The following is a 21,689-nucleotide window of genomic DNA, read 5'->3' as shown; positions in this document are numbered from 1 at the left end:
GCCTAGTAGGTAATTTGCAGATTACCTAGATAATCTGCACATTACCTAGGTAATTTGAGAAATAGAACAATTTTAGCAACTTTAACGGATCACCCTAGTTAATCTGCGGATTAGCTAGGTAATGTATACATTAACGACTTTCGAGCTTTAGCGGTAACATACAGTCGACCTCCCTATAACACTGTTGATATTTCCGTTTTATATTCCATTATATTGAATTCCATGTTGTACGAATCACTTACATTTTAGAAATATGTGAGCCGTTCACAGCCTGGCACACGTATTTGTAAAATCTAAGTGACCCCTACAACATGGAATTCATATAAAACGGAATAATCAACAGTGTTATAGGGGGGTCGACTTGTATATACTTCTTAAAATGGAGTGCAATGAAAAGCATATACTTAAACAACACAGAGTATGAATTTAATGTTTACCAATTAATGCTAATTTATAATCTATATTTTTTATTTTATAAAAATATTTTGAACTACACAAATACAGCAATGTAACAGACTGACAAGTGCCATTATATATACTTCTTTAGACTTTATTTCTAACAAGCTGCTCCACACAAGCGAATCAATTATTAATTTTGTTTAAAATAAATTTTATAAATTCTTGGAATCAAGCAGTTGTTGCACATGCGCGTGGACATTGACAGTAGGACAAAAGTTCTAACATAAGCACTTCACCACTATAGTGGAGTGTGCTAAAAAGGTTCATTCACAACTTAAGCCTTTTCCATATAACTAGAATATCATCAATATATGTGATGGAAAATCTGTGACCCAAGTGCAAAATACTGAAAATGTGAATGTGTGATATTACATATCTGTTTGTTCATGTGATCATATTCTGGACCTGAAATAGACTGCTTACCAGTAAATGATTACCATGGAAATTCACTGGAATTCTAAGTTAATGCATCCAATCATGGCAAGAATCATGCCAGTGAGTTAGCAAGAGAAGTGGATGACATTTTGTTCCCTCCCATATTCCACATATAGCTTCCTATTAGTGGCTGACCAGGTGTTGTCATTTACTAGTACCTCAATATTATTTACTGGATAGTAAATGTAGTGATAAGAAGTTAAGCCTATGACGATGGTGAAAATGTATTCACCCACATAAAAGTGAAATTTCTGTACCTGAAATCTGTTTTTGGCACTCGAATACATTTATTTTAGCATGGGTTCTAAGATTAAGCAAGATTCCACTGTAATTATAATGAGCACAATTTGTTCCAGAACCTTATTCGTAATGCAAAACACTCGTTATTTGAGGTTCCACTGTATATCCAATGCTTATGTTTACATTTAGACCTTAGTTCACTAACTTTGATTAGTGTTTCTATTAAAACCAATTATTTTTATTCTTTTATACAGACATTATTGGATAAAACAAGAGGTGAATTATCTAATAAAAATTACTGTCCGGTAAAAAAAAAGCATACAAATGAACTGGCACTTGCTATACCAGCAGTTCAGTCAGGGAGATTTATAGATGTATTTACCAACAACATTTAAATCAAGAGTTTCATAATTTGAGATTTCAAGCTGGTAAGAATTGCTTTACTTTTCATATTCACAAACTTCATCTAACATTGGATTATGAAAATGTTGAATTGAAGCAAAGAGCTATTATAAGATCTCTGATTTGTCCAAGTGCATCATAATGTGTCTGTAGTTTACACATTACAATTCACACAAACATGATTTCAAAGTTTAATAGATGATAGTATAGTTTTTTCACTATTGGAATCTAACTTCAAGACAGGAGTATTATTAGAATTAATTGCAAAAAATAAAAAATGTATTAGAAAATAACAAAGAAATGCAATAGAAATACAGAGACAGACTGTAACAGTTACCAGAGAATTGTAACACCAAAAATAATACAAAATTATTATGCTGTTACAGAAATTAAAAAATTCCTTTTCTTTTCTGTTTGATCTTTGTTTGCTATAGTTAATTTTTACAACTGGAAATCCTGTGATGTAATCTTAAATAAGCAATCAATTTATGTATCACCTGTAACATCATTGCTTTATTTTAAGTAAGTAATACTTATTTACAGAAGTTCTAGCTTTCCGTGCATAGAATTTAAGAAGCTAAATCTAAAACTAATGTATGCTGAATACCGATTTTAACTGAATGCGCAATTTAAATCTTATTCTAGATTTAACTCAAGATGGTTAATACAGTGCCAAAAAGTCAACAAGGAATATTGAATTTAGATATGAATAAAAAAACATCACTAACTGAACAGTAAGCCTGTTTTCAAAGTAGATTCAAGCAAAATATAATCTCCAGAACTTAATGTAGAGGATGACATGGAAGATGCTTTCATCACTGCTGTTGATGCCAAATCAAATAAATTATTTAAAATCCCTTCTGCACCTAGTAGCACTACAGATGACACTGCACCCACTTTTGACAAGCTAAATTGATCATTCATATTTTAACACTTTCTACTAATACTAATACCACTCACAACACTACCAAATGATTCAATGCCGATCATGGTTTCAGATGAAAGAGCTTTAAAGGAGAGACAGGCCTTCAACTTCCAGTGATGACAAACAGAATGAACATCTTCATTGGCCAAAAATAGAAAAGACAGTAAAGAAACCTAAAGTAAGAGCTCCATACGTAGTAACTTTACAAAAATGGAAAGAGTTTTATGAGGAAATTGAAAGAGCAAAGACAGAAAAACAACAAAAGAAACAAAGATAAGTATAGCAAGAAGAAGAAAAAGAAAACAGCCAGAAACAAAAAAGCAAAGAAAGAGGAAAACTAAAAAATAGATTATTAACCAATCAATGATGATGATATGTCACTGCAATCACATTTTCCTAGTATCAGTTCAGATAATGATAATGAATAAACTGAAAACAAGTCTATAGAATAAGATCTCACATATGATATTGAGTATGAGAGTGAATGCTATCCTAGGTTATTCGCATCCAAAAATGATACAAAATATGAAGTGAACACAATGACTGAGTAGTTCAACAAATTGGATATGGCCACATCATGAAGACAATATAATTTTTAAAGGAATCTGCTAATCTGAGGTCATCAATGCTCCAACTCCTATAAATAAGCATAAACATTATTTTGTGCCAAAAATTGCTAAATGTAGGATTTTTGAGACTTCAGTGCTTAAAAGATTAACAGTGTACTTTTACATGCACAGGTACATGGATTAGGTTTTATTTAAAATTAAAACATGTTTTAGTTTTACACAAATTAAAACTTGTTATTTTCAATAAAATATGATCTAGTCATTTTTCTAGTCATCATGTTTTCAGTGATCATTTACTGGGTTTTCCTGCCTTCATAAGATCATCCTTAACTTTCAATATACTTCAAGCTTGCAAGTTGCATCTCATTAATTAGGAAAAAATAGCAGCCATACAAAATAGTCCTAAATTTTCACCTTAAATGGACATTCAATGGTCTTGTCACCTTAGACAAAATATTTTTTAATCAGAAAAAAATTGTGATTGTTAAGCTATTTTTGTATTAAATATTAAAAAAGGATGAAATCAACGCTAGATGGTTTCTGATCTGTAGTAAAACATTGTTTGAATTAAAAGCTGAAGCAAAGAATAGAATGACTCATATTGATAAAATTATGGTAAAACTTCTTTAAGAATACAGGATTATAAAAAATTTTCTATTCTAAAAATTACAAAGATTAATCCAGTTTTAATTCTGTACCAAATTTAAGATCTTAACTGCCATATAATAAACTTTAGTAATAAACATTAATTGCAAATGCATTTCAGATTTCATTTTCTTTGTTTTAGCTATAAATATAACTTGATATTATAAAGGATTTATAGAATTCTTTAACTAATAGTTTTCTTACATCATTTTGTCTTGAAAAAATTCTGATGATATCATTAGTGAATCATATATTAGAATATAAAATTACTAGATAAAAGAAAGGCTTGCATTATTCTTTAATAAATGCATACAAAACTTTACAATAGGAGAAAGTGTGGAAACCTCAAGAGGGAAATGTGTTCCAGATACTACATAGGAAAGTTTCTCAATAAAAGAGAAATCTGGTGTGATCCAAGGTTGGAAACAACAAGCATGTTTCCCCAAAGAGGATGATAAGGATGCCCAACAAACAAAAGAACAAGCAGGGCCTCAACACCCAATGGTTAGTAAATATAGGAAATATTCATTAGTTTGAAATTCAAAGGACAAAAAAATCATGACTTTGAATTATCTGAGATTTACATATTTCTATACAATATGCCGAATACCACATAACTGATGTAATTTATCTGTATTCTGTTTGCTTTCTATGTATACAGAATACTATTTTCATTATTATTAATAATTAATGTAAATAAATAGCATGTGTCCAGTGAGAACCTCACAGGTTGCCAGATAAGTTTTATAAAAAGTAAAGCAGAATTCCTTGAAATGTAGTCCAAATTATTTTTAAAGTGGCCCAAAAAGTAGCAGCCTAGAGCCCTACAAATATCTCAATCTGCTACTTGCAGCCCAATCTTGCCATCCCAAAACCCAGCCATATTTTATGATTTAAGAAAAAAAAATGAGTAATCCATGTGTAAGGTGACACCTGAAAATGTGTTACTATAAAAGCAAAGTAATATTGAACAGATGGGAGTGTTTCATGGTCTATTGTTCTCTTATAGCATGGAGGCACTTCAACCTAAATGAACAAGTTAACATACGCATTTCAAAATTTGGACAGAATTTTCACTTCAAATCATGAAGTAGCTGTATTTAGAACTAACTGAATTCATTAATGTGTAAATCTCTATATTCCTGGCTGGGACAAAAGTACAGTTACAGTTACAAACTAATGGATTTTGAACTATCTGAGCTTGAATTAATGAGGATTTCTTGTATCAACTATAAAAGATCCCATTCCAACAACAACAACTTCCACAGTATTGTCCCTATCCAGTTCCTATTAGAAAAAGACAACGGTTAGATATAAGCATAACAAACCAAAACATCAAGTAAATACATAAATGTAATAAATAACACCATCTGCACTTTTTCCAGCAGCAAGATTTTAATGCATGAATGTTTTCAGTCATATTTAAGGACCTGTGTCAGATTTCAACATTAACTAAATTGAACATCTAATGAAACACAAGTGTTGCTGCTGGAAAAAGTATGGATGGTATGATTTATTACACATAAGTTCATTTACATATTAGAAAAGTTTAAATACAGTAGAACCTCGATTATCCGCCCTAATTGGGGACTGGGGTTGGTCGGATAATTGAAAAGTTCCATTATTAGTGTAGTATATTATTATATCCCATGTAATTAGTATATTAGTATATCGCTATTAACCTATTTTGCATTGAATTTTCATCGATGTTAAGCCTAACAAAAATTTTTTAAAATAATAATCATCGCTATTGTATCGTTAAAAATTAGAAAATTAAGCCTCATTTAAATACTGGCTCCCTTTCATGGTCGAATGAGTGTTGCCAGCTAAAACACGTAAAAATAATATTAAAGTAGCCAAGACATAGCCAAATATTGTAGCGCCACATCACTAGCGGACATTTGAAATTTGCCGACTAGGACGGTCGGTTAATCGGGGGGCGGATAATCGAGGTTCTACTGTACATAAACCAACAATTTACAAAATAAAATCACAAAATAACTCAAGTAAAAACAATCTTAAAAAGATCACTTTTTACCATTTCAGATCTACAAACTCATGCAGAACATCTAAGACAAGAAAAAACCTTAATCTTTAACACTTATAAAAACACCTAACATAACACCAAAACAGGTTAGTTTACATCATGATTTTAAACAAGTTTAACATCAACATCTTATCTAACTAACTACACCAAAACTACACAAAGGTAAGAACAATACTTCAACACTAACTCACAATCATCAATGATATACAAAAATGCACTTCAAAAATTAGCCAATGTAAGATTTTCTTTTACCATGTAAGTTAAGCAATTAGATGACAGAGGAAGTTGTGACAGCAAATTGCTTAACTTTTCTGCCAATTCCTTCTGCTTCTTAGACCTTATATGAGACAACAGAAATAAGGAACAGGAATAAATCTGTAATGTCTTCTTCAGGGTATCATTTCTTCCTCCCTTAATCTATTCTTTGTTACTTCCTGAACAATCCTTTTCTGTCCTCATCTTGTTTGAACTAGCTTTCTTTCACCTAATTCCCCTTTCTTCCAACTCCTGAAAATTGTTTTCTGATATTTCTGTCTAATCATTTATACTTTTCTTATCACTTACAAGATTTGTTTGATTTACAAATGTAATTGTTTTTTAACTACCTGATTGCTCTCTTCCAATCCACCTTGATCTTCTCTCATCTCATCCTCTGGTTCCATCTTCTCACCAACACTTTCTTCACTTACTCTAATGTTTCTTCTATTCTCAGCCATTGCTTTTTTATTCAACTTGTCATCTTCACTAATTTTAATTGCTCTTTCTCTGCTGCTTTTCTACTTCTCTCTAATCTATGAAAACAATTAACATATTATTACTTGCTTCCTTTCCTGTCTTGCCTCATTCTGTCTACCTGCTTGTCCTTATTCATCTTTCTTTTTGATGAAATATTCTCTCCCATCTAACTAATCTTATTTTCTTATAACTTTTCTGAATCTGCTACTACTACTTGTTCTCATTCAGACAGGCTCTCCTATGTTGATAACCTCCACACAAAAAGCACTTAACTTCCAGACACATATAATTAAGATGTCTTTTTTCATGACATTCTGTAAACCAACATTTAACTCCCTGGTAATTTATCTGTATAAGCGCTCAATTTACAACTAGAAGATTTAGCACCTTTTCCTCCATCTCCGTCAAGACTACTCTTTTTCCTGAGTATACAATGGAAGCTTCAGAATATGCTTTAGAACAGTGATTCTCAAACTTTTTTAAGATTTCTTGCGTGATGGTTTCTTCTACAATTTTTTAGATTGCTTGTGGACCCTTTAAAATTAACTACAATTAACACATAGGCTTCTGTTACCAAATCATTTTTTGACAAACAATTATTTATTCAGAAAATGGTAAATATTAGAATATTTGACATTAAATGTACATTCAATGGGATGAGTGCATCTGCTTTGCTTGAAGTGACCTCTTCACAGTCACCCTGAAACTGCTTAGTCCCCTAGAAGACTGTAGACCCCAGTGTGAGAACCACTGCTATAGAAGAACAATGTTTAACTTTTTCAAATTTACTTATATTATTATTTTCTGTCTTTTCTGACATTTTGCCAGGTGTGTACATCAACTCTAATCTTTTTGTATTGCCATCTGCTAAATTAATCATTAAATTCTCATTCCTTATTTAGTCCCGACCTCAAAATGTTCCATTTTACCTCTACATGCTTTAAGATAATCACAAACCAATTCTCTGGATATTCATTTACACAGTTACTGCCAACTTCATCACTTTCATTAAAGTACTCAATAATTCTTCTACAGTTAAGTCTTTCACATAGATTTAAACAGACCACTCTCTAGGAAAATCATCAACAATTTCAGATATTTACCTCAAATTTTCACACCTCTTTCCAGGTAATTCATCTCAATAACACATAGGACAAGTGACAACCATAGAAGACAACTTCTGACCAGATACCAGCAGCAGAATGATCAGGAATAGCAAGGCAGAAAGCCACCAGAAGCAGGAGACAATCTAGGACCAGCTGACCAGCAGGACCATTGATAGCAGCAGGTAAGTAAAACAATAAACACAAAGCAGTACCAATCAATCACCAGAGACAATCTACTTCCAGATGCTTCAGGTAGACTCTACCAGACAGTAGGACTTCAAGACAACAAGAACAACCTGATGACTTCTCCTTGACCTTTTGGCTAAAGGCTGAGAGAAATTTTGCAAGTTTTTTGTTTGTTTGTGGCATCTTCATATCTGCTCAAGGCCTCTGTAGAGATGTTTGTGTTCAGTTTGGAAATGTTTTTCAATTTATTCTTCTTTCATATCATCACTTTCTTTCTCCATTTATATAGTTTTCTATGAGCCTATTCCATTGTATTTTATAGAAAAATTTGTAAAGCCCATAAATTTCTTTCAAATGACTATAAAGGTTTATTTTAGAAAACAAATTATTTATCACTTACAACATAAAACCTAATGGATGCATGAATGTTTTGAAAGTACTTACTTAACAATCTTATTAACATTATTTCCAATCTACTTATAATAATTATATTTCAAAGAAATATTGAGTCTCAATGGTCAGAAAATATTAAATAGGTTTCACTAATGTTTTATTTAATTAATTTAAGTCAAGTTTACATAGTGTTATGAAAAACTCGGTCGTTAAGGCCACTTTAAAAAAATTTTTTTTTTGATTTTTGGAATGTTTTTTAAGTCTCCAAATTTTTTCAAAAATTTTTACTCGCGCAAAAAAATTTTATCGCAATTTTAATCAACCTTTAATGACGCGCGATTAACGCTTAATTGTTTTTTAATGCAATTTTTTTTATCAAATTTAATTAATTGTTCTAAAGTTGTAGTGCACGGATTTGACTTCGGTAAAGTTATTTAAAGCTACTTTCTGATGTCAAAAACGATCTCCAATAGTTTTTTAATTTTTTTAATTAATATATTTTAAGTTTAATTAATTAAAGTCGGGGGGTTGGAAATCGCAATGAAAATTTTAATTTTTTAAAAATATTAAAAAATATATGGTCAACTAGTATTCACCCTACTTTAAACCCTTGTCCTCCCGAGATGTCTGAGAATGTTCCGGGAATTCCGACACCAGCTGTTCTCAAGGTCATCCAGCTGTGTAAACAATGACTCATCAGTGTCAAATTTCACAGAAAGGCGAGACAAAGGAAGTTAAACTTTGAAGCTTTTTCTTCAAAATTAATGCATTTCTTTCATTTTTTACAGTTTTAAGTATTTTTTATGTTTAATTATAATTAATTAAAAGTTGATCGGAAACTGAGGGGTTAATATTGTCTATCCATGTGTGAGGCAAGAAGTGGTAATGTGCTAGCCATAGTGTTTAGAATTAGCTAAATTCTGTTCAAATGAGAAAAGTTTATTGAGCTTAATTGAGACATCAACCAATAATTGAACTTAACAAGTATTACACAATTTCAGCCTCAAAGAAAGTTATACTGCATAGATATATTTAACTAAACATTTTATTTTAAGACTGCAATTTCTGTTTTCAGATAAATTCTTTAAATAAAGAATCATGGAAAAATACTAAATAAGCTGATAAATGTATCTGAAAAATGCCAAAATAATGAACACAAATGAATCCTTGGCAAAAATCTGTTATGTACTTCTTAAAAAAAATACACCAATTCTATATTTTCTTAAGGTTTTGTCTCAATGTATTAAACTAACTTATAAGTAAAATTTATGGTTAAAGTTATAATTTTAAGTAATTTTATAAGTATATTGATACTGAAACCTAGAGGCATGTTTCATAAATGACAATATGCAAATTCAAAACATTTAATAAGTATTTTCACTTGTTTATGAATACTTGCTTATGTCAATAAATAATAATTTTGAATTTGAGTAAGTTGTTGCAGGCTGTCAACAGCAAGAGCATTTTTTGAAATAGGAACTGTTGTATCATACTCTGTATATTTACAATTTCAGTTGCATGTCTTTCATTCTTATTTTCTGAAATAAGTTTATAACAATGTTAATAAACAAAATATACAATACTTGTATTTATAAATATAACTTCAATGTATGCTGTAAATAAATCACCAGGAATGATCCACCTCATTCAGCACATCAGCACAGACCCAACTGTGCTGCTGAGATGTCCATGAGGTTGGCCCTCCTCAAATGTTTAATGCAAATTTTTAGTTGTTACAAACATTTTTTTCACATTTGTACCAGATTGTTCCATAAAAACTTCTGTTGTACCACAATAGTTTTCTTGAAATTCCAAAAATATTTAGGGGGCTAGCCTCTACATCACAAAGTCAAACTTTAAAATGATGAAACTGATTCTTTGTTTACTGGACTGTTCATCAAAATTTTTGTTTATACTATAATGTTTTTGAAGTTAAAACAGAATAAACATTGATCTATAATGTTGTGGGAATTTCCCAGGTAGGCCATCAAGAGCTTCTAGAAGACCCCTTTTGCCATTTGTTCAAAAAAACAAAAAAAAAAAAAAACAAATGAAATACATAGAATGTTTCTTTATTAATCAAAATAATAAATGCAGTCTTAAAGATTTTATATTCTGTAGTAAAAATAATATTGAATATATAGTGATTCCAAACCCTATAAAATTAAAGCTGTCAATTTATTTATACATATGCAAATGAAACATAATAAGTAATTATAGTTCTTACATAGTGTTCATAATGTATTTTTCATTTAAATTTTAACAACGTATCCGTTATTCATAAATATGGACCCCTAAATTTTCTCCAAGTCTAAGAAAAAATCCATAGCTTCCATGTTGACTCCCTGGCACTACTATTGCATTGTACTTAATATACTGTATAATTGAGTAGGTCAGTTTAAAATTATAACTACTCTGAGCCTGATGATCATATATTGATGAAACTTGGTATATGTGCTATTCATGTCCTGGGGTATAGAATTCTGAAAGAAAAAAAAATTAGTTCCAATTTTTGCCACTAAGTGCTTCAAAAACAATTTTGTTTCAGGCAAGTGTTATTTTCTGCCACTTTGTTAATGAAATGGAAACCTATTATGGAAATTTATAATTAATATACTCGTATACTAATAAAAATAGAATAAAAACAGTAGCTGTAAACTGTTATCCCATAATTAAGATATGCTTTAATAGATTATATATACAACTGTTACATAGCTTTGAAGTACTTCAAGTTACCTTACTCATCAAAATCAAATGATAGCTGTAATATATCATGATCTAATCTGGCAACTATTAATAACTTAGCATTTAATTGGGCATGTTTCTGCTACTATTAATAATGTCATCCAGCAATCATTTGGCTTTAATATATAACTATCAAGCTTACAGATGTTTATATTTGTATATCTCACTCATCTTCAAGAAAAAAATGAGAACAAGAACATGTTCCTATACCAAACATATTTTACATTTAACAAGTTCTACAGGGAATCAATTTGCTCATGGGTTCCCCTCATTAATACAGCTTCTAAGAATGTTGTTTGAAAAGCAAAAGAGAGAGCCTTACATCATCTTAAAGAACAAAATCTATGTAGATGTTATCCTAATAATTTGAAGGGTGAAAGTAAAGCCAAAGATATCATCAACTATCTATCTGACAATTCACTGGGACTAAAACCTAATAGACTAGTCAAGCCAACAAAGTCTATTTTCTTGATATCTTACTGGTCTATTTGGATCTTCAGTGAGTGACATGTCTTCCTATACATATTTATCTATATCCTGTGGACCTTTGCTGATCTGGTAAAATACAAAAAAGCAGTTTCCCTGATGTTACTAGACAGAGCCTTTATCTGGAATGCTCTTGAATCAAAGCTCAAAAAAATTTTCTGCAAAGACACATGGCAAACCTAAACTTGTTTGGTCACGAGTTGAAATAGCGCATGAAAATATACATTTCTGCCAGACCCAAGATATACCCTTCACTTCTTGGAAAACCTACCCATAAAATTACTCCAAATAACTACAAAAAAATTTAATGATAGCATTATTTGAAACAGAATGCCTCCATTTTTAGCACTATGAAATGATAAAGAAGACACAACCTTTACAGGATTCCAATCCACAATAGAGGATGAATCCTCTGCAGAGTATATTGGAGCAGTGGCGTGCCGTGACATTTGATGATAGGGAAGCTGTGTTTCTATAAGAAGCCGTCTTCCAGGGGCAAACAGTCAGCAATGGTCTAGTGTCCATTCATATTCATTTGTTCGATAAGCCAGTAAAAACCGTACACTTCTCTAAATGTATTTTTAATTAATAGATTATCTAACGCACTTAATAAATAAGCAAGTTCAATATAATTAACTCTCTTATATTAGATTTAATAGATTCTATACGCCCTCTAAATGCCAATTCTCGCTTCGATAACATCTACTAATTAAAATATATCTATTATCCATAACTATCTTGTTATAATTTTCAATATTTATTTTATATTGTGTACTAATTCATTCATTCATTCATTCAATTTATTTACGGAGGCATAAATGCATACCTTGGCTCCGCTATGAGCACTACCAAGGAAATAAAATACAGGAAATGTAAACGAACAACAGTATGTACATTGTAGATTCCATGCAGAACTTTAAGTTAATGGATAGAATACATGAAATTATAATAAAATAAAATAAAATAAAATTATACTATAGTAAAACAAAGTATTCGCGCGACATTAAATCCACAAAATTACTAGTAGAAGAAAATGAATACAGAAAAACATAAGCGAACAGCAGTGAGTACATTGTAGATTCCATGCAGAACTGCATATAAAAGACAAAGTCCATAAATTACATACAGGATAAGATAATACATGTTGATATATGCAAACAGCAGATACATTATATTTACTGTTTATTGTATTTATGGAATCTACATTCCATACAGAACCTCGTAATTGTGGATAAAATGCATAAAACTTATAATTAAATAAAATTAATAACACTAATAATTACAAAGCTAACACGATAAGTAGACAGTCTTTAAGTCAAAGTCAGTGTTAGCAGTAGATTAGTTGGCTTGTGATCTGATTGATATTTTTTGCAAGTCTTTTAAAGGCAGAGAATATCTCTTGGTTGGTCCAGATGTTTGAGAGGTGGCACGGCCAAGCTATGTTCAATTCCTGCAAGAGCAGCCGCAGTTCAGTTCTTTCTATTTCGGTCATCACACAATCAAAAATGTAGTGTTGAGATCCATCTGCAATCATACAGGTTGGGCACTGATCTGATGTTCTGTTTAAAAATCTGGCAAGGTACGTAGCAAATTTTCCGTGATTTGTAAATAATTGAGTTGTGTAGTAATCGGGAGTAAACCATTNACACACTAATTTTATTTGAAAATAGTAGGCAAGGCCAACAAAACAAATTTTGCATTTTTATGCATCCACAAAGCCATTTTATATCTTCATAAATTTTATCATGAAAATGTCGAACAAATTTTTTCTTTTTCATTATATGGTCTCGAGCCAAAACTTTTTGAAATAAATTTTCAATATCACAATTACATTCTAAATTGCTAGCTATAATATAAGGGCTAAAATTAAAAATAAAATTATAAAAACTTACTTGTTAAAATAAAATGTGTGATGATATACAATTATACATACCTGGTACAAAATATTCAATTGTATGAATATACTTTTAAAGAAAATTATAAATATAGTTTTGTGAAGAAACGTACATAAAAATAACATAAAATAGTCTTTACTTTTTAAATATTAAAACAATCCACCTAGTTAAAATTGCTCCCTACCAGTGGCTCGTGGATGAAATCAGAGACGGTGTTGGTAGGTGTGCGGTACGGTGCATGCTTGCCAAATCCCAAGGGTGCCGATACTGGTTAATGTTTCTTTTGTCTCATCACTAGTATATCTCAAAGGACGCAACAGGGTTGTTGTAAATTTTAAACGTTTCTCATCATAGATGTAAAAATCTAAATTTGTTAAACTTAAAAGTCATTTGTTTTCTAACTACTGTAATTCATTTTATGACCAGGTGTCTATGGAAATTTCCAAAATTTACAACTTTTACTCACTTTCATTGAACTGGAAAAATTTCTGTCTTTATTACATCTAATATTACGAAGAAATCAGTCCCACTGTACTCGGCTAGATATTGGTCCAGTTAGGCTTTTGTTTAAGTAAAATTCCGGCTCTTTCATCAGGGTTTTGTTTACGTCCCCAATTCCCTAATCGCTTAATTATTTAACTACTTCTTAAGTAGAAATAAGTCGAAACCAGTTACTTTGTACTCGAATATTTGTAGTCTTGGGAAAAAAGTGGAAAGACAAATTTTTACGACAACGGATACATAAATCGTAAATTTAAGGAAAATAAATTCTAGAGCCTTTTCTGTACCTGGTGCATTGCTCTCATTCATTAAATTTAGTTGTAAATGACGCTGTCGAAGTAACGGTTAATTTTTTAACATTATACAAGAATTGTACACGTTTTCTACATCCCCTTAAAGATGGGATGTACGAAATCGTAATATCACTGGTTTAACATTGAAATCCGTGAGTAATATAAAATCGGAGAGCGGAATAAATATATCAGATATTTTAATGGATTTTTTAACTCCTGTCAACTATACGGAATTATCGTAAAAACATACCAGTAAATTCTTATTGGTTGAGTTAAGTTATAAATCTACTCGTTATTCACGTAATCAAAATATCTAGTGGGCAGGCAGCTAACAGCCCAGAACCGGTCCTTGATAGAATTGGAATCTTTATATGTGTGCAGCTTTTACCCAAGGTCATAGGCTTCCACCGGTTAAACCAGGTGAGGTTGGTGCTCTGTAAAGCGCATGCGCAAATCTGGCTTTTCGTAATCTGAAAATACAGGAGATTCCACTCCGCCACTAATATTCTAATATACAATAGCAATTTTTTTCTTTTTTTTTCCACGTGTAGTATAGAAATTTGTAATAAGATACATAATGTGGTTATAATAAAATATTGTGCGATTATTTTCATATAATTAAAATAAATAAATATTAATTTTTTAGAGAATACGAGGGAAGTGGCGCTTCCAACGCTTCTAATGACGGCACGCCACTGTATTGGAGTAACAGTGATTAACATTAAAAGGGTTCTGCAAAGGGGATAGCCCATAGCATGTCTTCTTTTTTTTATTCCTGAAGATGAGTAAAGTAAGATAACTCAAAAGTAATTGAAAGCTATATAATGATTATTTTTATAAACCATTTAAAGCATATCTCATAGTTTTAGTTTAGTTGTGGAGTTATAGTTTAATATTAACCCATATGTGACTTAAACACAGAGTGCAAATGAGAATGCACATGTGTATAACATACATCCAAATATAGTGTGTATTAGCTTACATTTACTAATTTTCATTTTACAAATGTCAAAGAATTATCAATTTTTTTGACAATGAAATTTAAGTTCTGGAAGCAAATATATTAAAATATAAAATAAAGTTAGATTTCTGACTAAACCAAACAATATTATATATAGTGTTAAAATTGCAGACATAATAAAGTGAGCATTATTAATAATGGTAAAGGAAAATTCCTAAAATTTTATACATTGCTAATTAATGACCACAAAATTCAATTATTTTCTTTAGTTTTAGATCAAGTATAATAGAGTTCAAGTAAAAGTTATGACTCACCAAGTCCAAGTCTAGTATTCAGATCCAAAAAACCCAAGTTTCACGAGTGCCCACTAAACTTAGGTTCTATTATATATTACAACTAGACTTACATAAATATTAAAAATGGAAAAATGTAATATAGAAGTTATAAAATATTCAATGAAGATAATTATTATGCAACTTGTACCTTCAAAACTATATTATTTCATGGTCGATAGGAATTTGAAATTTTTATTTCAAAAACATCTCAAACTGATATAATTTATTCTATACTGCAAAAGAATGTAATTTTGTTTTATACAGTATATATAATCTCTCTCTAATATGAAAGAGGACTGGCTATTTAGTCTAAAAAAATATTTGTTTTCCTTTTTGTAATATTCTAAATTAAAATATTCATTTATTAAACCATTAAAAATGAACATGTACCTTGAATGGTTTAATCAATGAATTTATGAAAAAATTAACTAAATATGCTGTTAAAAAATTAACTAAATATATGTTTAAAACAATTTTTCTACAGAAAGCTATACATATAACTATATATCAAAAACAATTAGATTTAACCAAAACAATTTTAAATTTCATCAAAATATTTTGAGATCAAGTGAAATATTTGCATGTAAGGTTGTTTAAATTAAAGACAAAACAAACTTTTCTGGTTTCTCTACTAAAATAATAATTAATTTTTGAAGTTTTGTTTTCATAAAAAATTATCATGCCACATTTTAAAATTCATTTTTTCCTTTCTCTTTATATGAATACTCACTGTATAGAGAGAAATTTTCCTTGTTACTAGGAAATAAAAGTACAGAAAATTTATTGCAAAGTTTTTGCAAATTTAGTTACAGTTTTAGTTTATTCAGAGTTCCTACTCAAGTTTTTGTATTACAGTAGAGCATTGATTATCCGACCCCTGATTAACCGTCACATCGGTTAACCAACTGTTCTAGTCAGCAAATTTCAAATGTCCATTAGTGACATGGTATTACAATATTTGGCTATATCTTGGCTACTTTAATATCATTTTTGTTAAATATTTGCATGTTTTAGCTGGCATCAACGGCTCGACCATTGAAGGGAGGCCAATATTTAAACGAGACTTAATTTTCTAATTATGAGTGGTTGTTAGTTTCGTGAGCAATAAAATAATTTAAAAATAATTTTTAATGATACAATAGCAATGATTATCATTTTTAAAAAAAAATTTTTTAGGCTAAACATTGATGAAAATTCAATGCAAAGTTGGTTAATAGCGATATACTAATAAACTAATTACATGGGATATACTAATATCCTAATATACTACACTAATAATGTATTTTTTTCCTTCTTTTCGGTTATCTGATTTTTCAGTTATCTGACCAACCTGAGTCCCCAAATTGAGTCGGATAATCGATGCTCTAGTGTAATTTTCATGACTTTCCCAACCAACTTTGTACAAATTCTGACCCTCATGTCCCTTACAGTATGGCACATTTACAAAATAAAACAGCATTTGACTTACTATGCACAAGTGTTTTGCTTCTCCAACATTTTAATTAGTTATATAACTGTTAACTATAAAAAAATATCTTTTATAATTGCTGAATTATTAAAATTAAAAGTAAAATGTATTATTAAAATTCTGTTAATTCACAACAATAAAACTACATCGCTTTGAAAAAAGAAAATTCAATTATTTTTTATTATTCATTAACAAATTCTATATAATCCATGTAAAAAAAGTATATATTTATTAAATTTATCTCTTTATTAATACATTTCCCAAACTTTATAAAATATTAACTGGAAAAAAATCAGTACTTGTTTTGTTATACAATCAAAATTATTAAAATGATAAATAGTTTAAATAATATGTACTTTGTAAATTTGTGTGTCCTGAAAATACTCTGCACCCCTTTTCATAAGTTGTATTACACTACATTACTTCTTGCTGCCTGAAGACTGCTACACTTAGTCAAGTATATTGTCAGCAAAAAATCAACAAGGCACCAAGGAAGCAAATTCCCTGATATTTTCACAATTTACTTGGCATTCCATGACTTTTCTGAATATTAATGAAAATCCCTGAGTTTCCAGGTATGTAGGAACCCAATTTATTATAAATTTTCTATTTTAATTATCTACATGTTAAGGAAGGAAGATAAAATCTCAGATAAAAAATTTATAATTTTTATAAAAATTTTCCAATAATCTTTTGCAAAGAAATGAAACTTTGGATTGGGAAAGCTCAGAAAATGATCCAAATATTAATAATTGGAAAAAAATTTAAATTTATTTCAAAAATGAAAGTATACAAACCAGAAAAATATTTAAATATGTAATTTAAATTATGGAAAATTTCGCTTCTTCAATCTAAGATATTGAAAATATGTTAATTGTGTTTTTGTTCATAAAAATAACAATTACAAATTACTTTCAGTAAAAAAATATCTATATTAAATCTTAAACACTTTTATTCTATTTAATTAACCTGTGACCCTTTAAAATTATCATCAAAAATTGAATGTAATTCATTAACTTCATATGCAACAGTCTAGTTCATTCAATACATGTTAATTTAAAAATGTAATAATATATATTACTGTCAATTAAAATTTTTATTTTGCTCATATATAATCTACTTTGTAGTATTCATTTTAATAAAATATAATTTCAGTTTGTAAAATTACTGTTTTCTGTTTTTTAATTTTAACTATTTCATAATTTACATTTATTAAAGTATAACTTACATTTTACTCCTGCAAATTTTGAGAGAGAAGGCTACCTGAAATGAATTGTTATATTTATGTTTACCTGAATCTAAATCCTCATGGGTTTTTCATTTTTAAGTAAAAAATTAATAATAATAAAGTAATTGTAAAAAAATTACACAAGAAGTAAATTTTCACATATTTCATCTTCATTACTGATTTTACTTGATCAATACAAATAGCAGCAACATTGTCATATTTATAAATTTATGTAATTAAATTTTCAAGACAACTTCTGAACTAAAAATGAAACATTTCCAACTGCCTTAATATTTTAGAGATTTACACAAGTTCAAAAAAATTATATAATATTCAATCATATGAAATAAGAGATTCATTTAAAATAAGTTCAAAAGTAGATAAATATAGAATGAAGAAGAAACAATATCTTTAATAATCAAATAATAGAGCCAGATTAACTATTGATCTGGAACAAGAATGTCCAACCCACAGCCCACTTAATACTTTACCAAATAAATGAAAATGTATTAAATAAAAGTATGTCATAAAAATTCTTCTGGTTTCACTGGATACACTTTGATGTCTTAATGATGTTATTGGTGGCATAATTTGTAACTTTCCAATCAAAAAGTAGGTGGAGTGGTCTGTCATTTTGACTGTTTCAGTTTCAAATATTTTTGTAATGAAGTGTTGTTAGTGATAAAAAATGGGTGCCTTTCATCAGGTGGATGAAAAAGACTCAATCCCTCTTTTCAAAAGAGTGTCAGCCATTTTTAGTGACTCAAGGCTAGGCCTAATGCTTAAGTGAAAGGGGCTTTTTATTCTTTTTCTTTCTAATTTGATGAAATTGTCAATTTATCTAGAAAACTGTTATGCATGCAGGGTGGTACATACTGTTATGAACAATTCTTTTCATGCATGAAAAACATTAAACTGCTGAAAGAAATATGTCGAGTGATTGCCATTTAACTAACATTCTTAGAGTAAAGACTATTACCATAAAAGTAGATGTTGACAATATTATAAAAGGAAGGCAATGTAAAAAGTCACATTGAATTTATTTTTATTTTATGTGAGTATAATTTTTTTTTACTGTCATAAATAATACAGTATTTTTGTAATTATATATACTTGTTATTAAAATTTGATATTCACATTTTGAACTTTTTAAAATCATACATTTAAATAAAGTACCTTTGTGGCCCGCTGAATATACCAAAATTTCAAATTTGGCCCATTAGGAAAAAGGGTTTGACAACCCTGGTCTATAACTTGTCAATTAATTAATTACATAGATAATGAATTAGACAAGTTTTAACCTGATGATAGTTAATTAAATATTTTACACTAATGAAAAATTTGAATTAAGCTACAGTCGACCCCCGTATAAGATCATTGATTATTCCGTTTTATATGAATTCCATGTTGTACGAGTCACTTAGATTTTACAAATACGTGTACCGGGCTGTGAACGGCTCACGTATTTGTAAAATTTAAGTGACTTGTACAACATGGAATTCATATAAAACGGAATAATCAATGATCTTATACAGGGGTCGACTGTATTAAGAACTGATTTTTTCTTAAATAAGTGCTTCATTAAAAAATGTTAAACTTTTTATTATTGTAAAGAAGTTTTATTTTGTTAAATAATAATAATAATTACATGAAATCATTTTTGTTTCTTCACTTGCTTTATTACAGATGTAGTTTCTTCTTATGTACTTTGTTACAGAACAAAACTAAATACAATACAGTTTTTATAAATACAGGGTTCCTACTCAAACTTTTGTTTTGAATTTCCTGACTTTCCCTGACCCTCACACTTCTTAGGTGTGGAATATCAACATAATAAAACAGCATTTTACTTACTGTGAACATCGAGTACATCTATCCTTCTTTTTCACAGTTGATATGTTCCAAAGACTGTGCAAAAAGTATAGTACATGCATCTGTAGAAAAATGTTTGATAGGATCCACAAGTTCAATATAATGAAAAAATAAGCAATTTACAAACAAAACACGAGATTGATCAATACAAAACCTTCCTCACTTATTTCTAGCCGTTTATACATAGTATGAACGTTTTTGGCCTTCTTAATAGGCCTTCTTCAGGTATACTGTGGTCTGTTCTAGTGACAAATGCATAGAAGTGAAAACAAGAGATTTTTTATTTTATCATCATTTATCATTATTATTTGTATGTAAATCTAGTAAACAGAAGGAAACGAAAAATCAAAAAACAGTATTCTCTGATATACAAATAGTACTATACTGCACTTAAAAAGATGAACTCTTGACTTACAAACATGTAATTTTAAAACCAATCTTTCAACAAAAAGGGCAACTGTTTTTAAACAGCAACATAATTTAAACAAAAAATTAAATTTAAAAATTTTCAAATAAAGCATTTTTTCCCATGTAAAAAACGATCAGGCTACCTAGTTGATATTCAAAACTATAACATACTACAGAATTACTACAGGTATGATCAATGTTGACAGTTTTTAAGACCTAAATTTGCCAAAATCAGTGATATTTGTTACCCAACTTTATGTCTATTAAACTAATTATTAAACTATGTATCAAAGTGCAGGAAATTAATGAATTCTGTAATCCATTACAAAAGTATAAATTTATACCTTAATAAATTTTATAAAAATTTTAATATACTGGAAAGAAATTATAAATTATGTTTTGTTACACAATAAAAATTATTAAAATAAATAAGTATTTGTAATTTATTGGTATTATCATTTCTTATTAATTTTTGCACTTTGTTCTCATTTTTTTTAAAATCAATTCATTGACACCTTACCTTGAAGTAAGTATGTAAACAATAATTGTGGGGGTTTGGAAAGGGTTAAAATATTTTGGAAAAATTTTAATTGATGTTACATTATCAAGAGTATTGCAGATTAATCTCTCAAATTCATGATAAAGCATTTTTAAAATCTCAAAACGCTGATTGATCTGGCAGTATATTATATCACTGACAGTTTAATCCCCAGAATTTTGCAATGCTCTCATCAGTGTTGCATTTTATAATTCTTCTTCACATAAACAATTAATGTTAGTTTTAAAAGTGGCCTGCAACTGTCAGTAAAAGTAAACCTTTGTATTAACTGAAAAACATCAAAACAAAATGTTTAACAAATTAAACAATTTGATGTGATTTAAAGTTCTGATTTTGGGTGATTTTAAAATATAGTCTTATAATACAATAGAACAATAAGTAAGACTTATTACACGCATAAAATTAAAATTAATTCATTATATACAATTGTGCAAGGTTCAGCAGTAAGCACCACAGAAAAATTTTCAGTGTTTTTGGAAGATGGTTTCGATTATATCAGATAAGGAAAGTAGTTATGCACATAAGACACAAAAATTTTTATAAAAGACAGATTTGTACATCTAGTGGGGTCCTCTAATATTAAAAATGTTTCTATAGAAAAATGAATTCTGCTATATTCATAATAAAGGTTGCAACATTACTTCTTGCCACCTGCAGATGGTTATGGCTATACTTGGTCAGCCACATTCCTCAAACGAAATCAACAAGGCAGCTAAGCAGACAGATTCCCTGACTTTCCATGACTTTTATAAACACTAATGAAAATCCCTGACTTTCCAGGTGCATAGGAACTCTG

The 21,689-nt window shown here is 29.4% G+C and overlaps 1 protein-coding gene across 1 annotated transcript in view; it reads right to left on the bottom strand.

Annotated features, from left to right (window-relative positions):
* Positions 1–10,340: 10,340 nt before the first annotated feature.
* LOC111624867 (zinc finger CCCH domain-containing protein 10-like) overlaps positions 10,341–21,689 on the bottom strand; it is an 81,924-nt gene continuing 70,575 nt past the window's right edge. Inside the window, exon 3 of the mRNA XM_023367836.1 lies at positions 10,341–10,625. Within this exon, the coding sequence (XP_023223604.1) occupies positions 10,600–10,625 (26 nt within the window). The 3' untranslated portion in view covers positions 10,341–10,599. The remainder of the gene's footprint in view (positions 10,626–21,689) is intronic.

This window comes from Centruroides sculpturatus, unplaced genomic scaffold (assembly GCF_000671375.1).
Source record: "Centruroides sculpturatus isolate CEXI.00-Female unplaced genomic scaffold, Cexi_2.0 scaffold301, whole genome shotgun sequence".
In the NCBI taxonomy this organism is placed as follows: domain Eukaryota; kingdom Metazoa; phylum Arthropoda; class Arachnida; order Scorpiones; family Buthidae; genus Centruroides; species Centruroides sculpturatus.
Note: the sequence above shows the minus strand (reverse complement) of the source record. Positions and strands in the feature narration are given on the sequence as shown.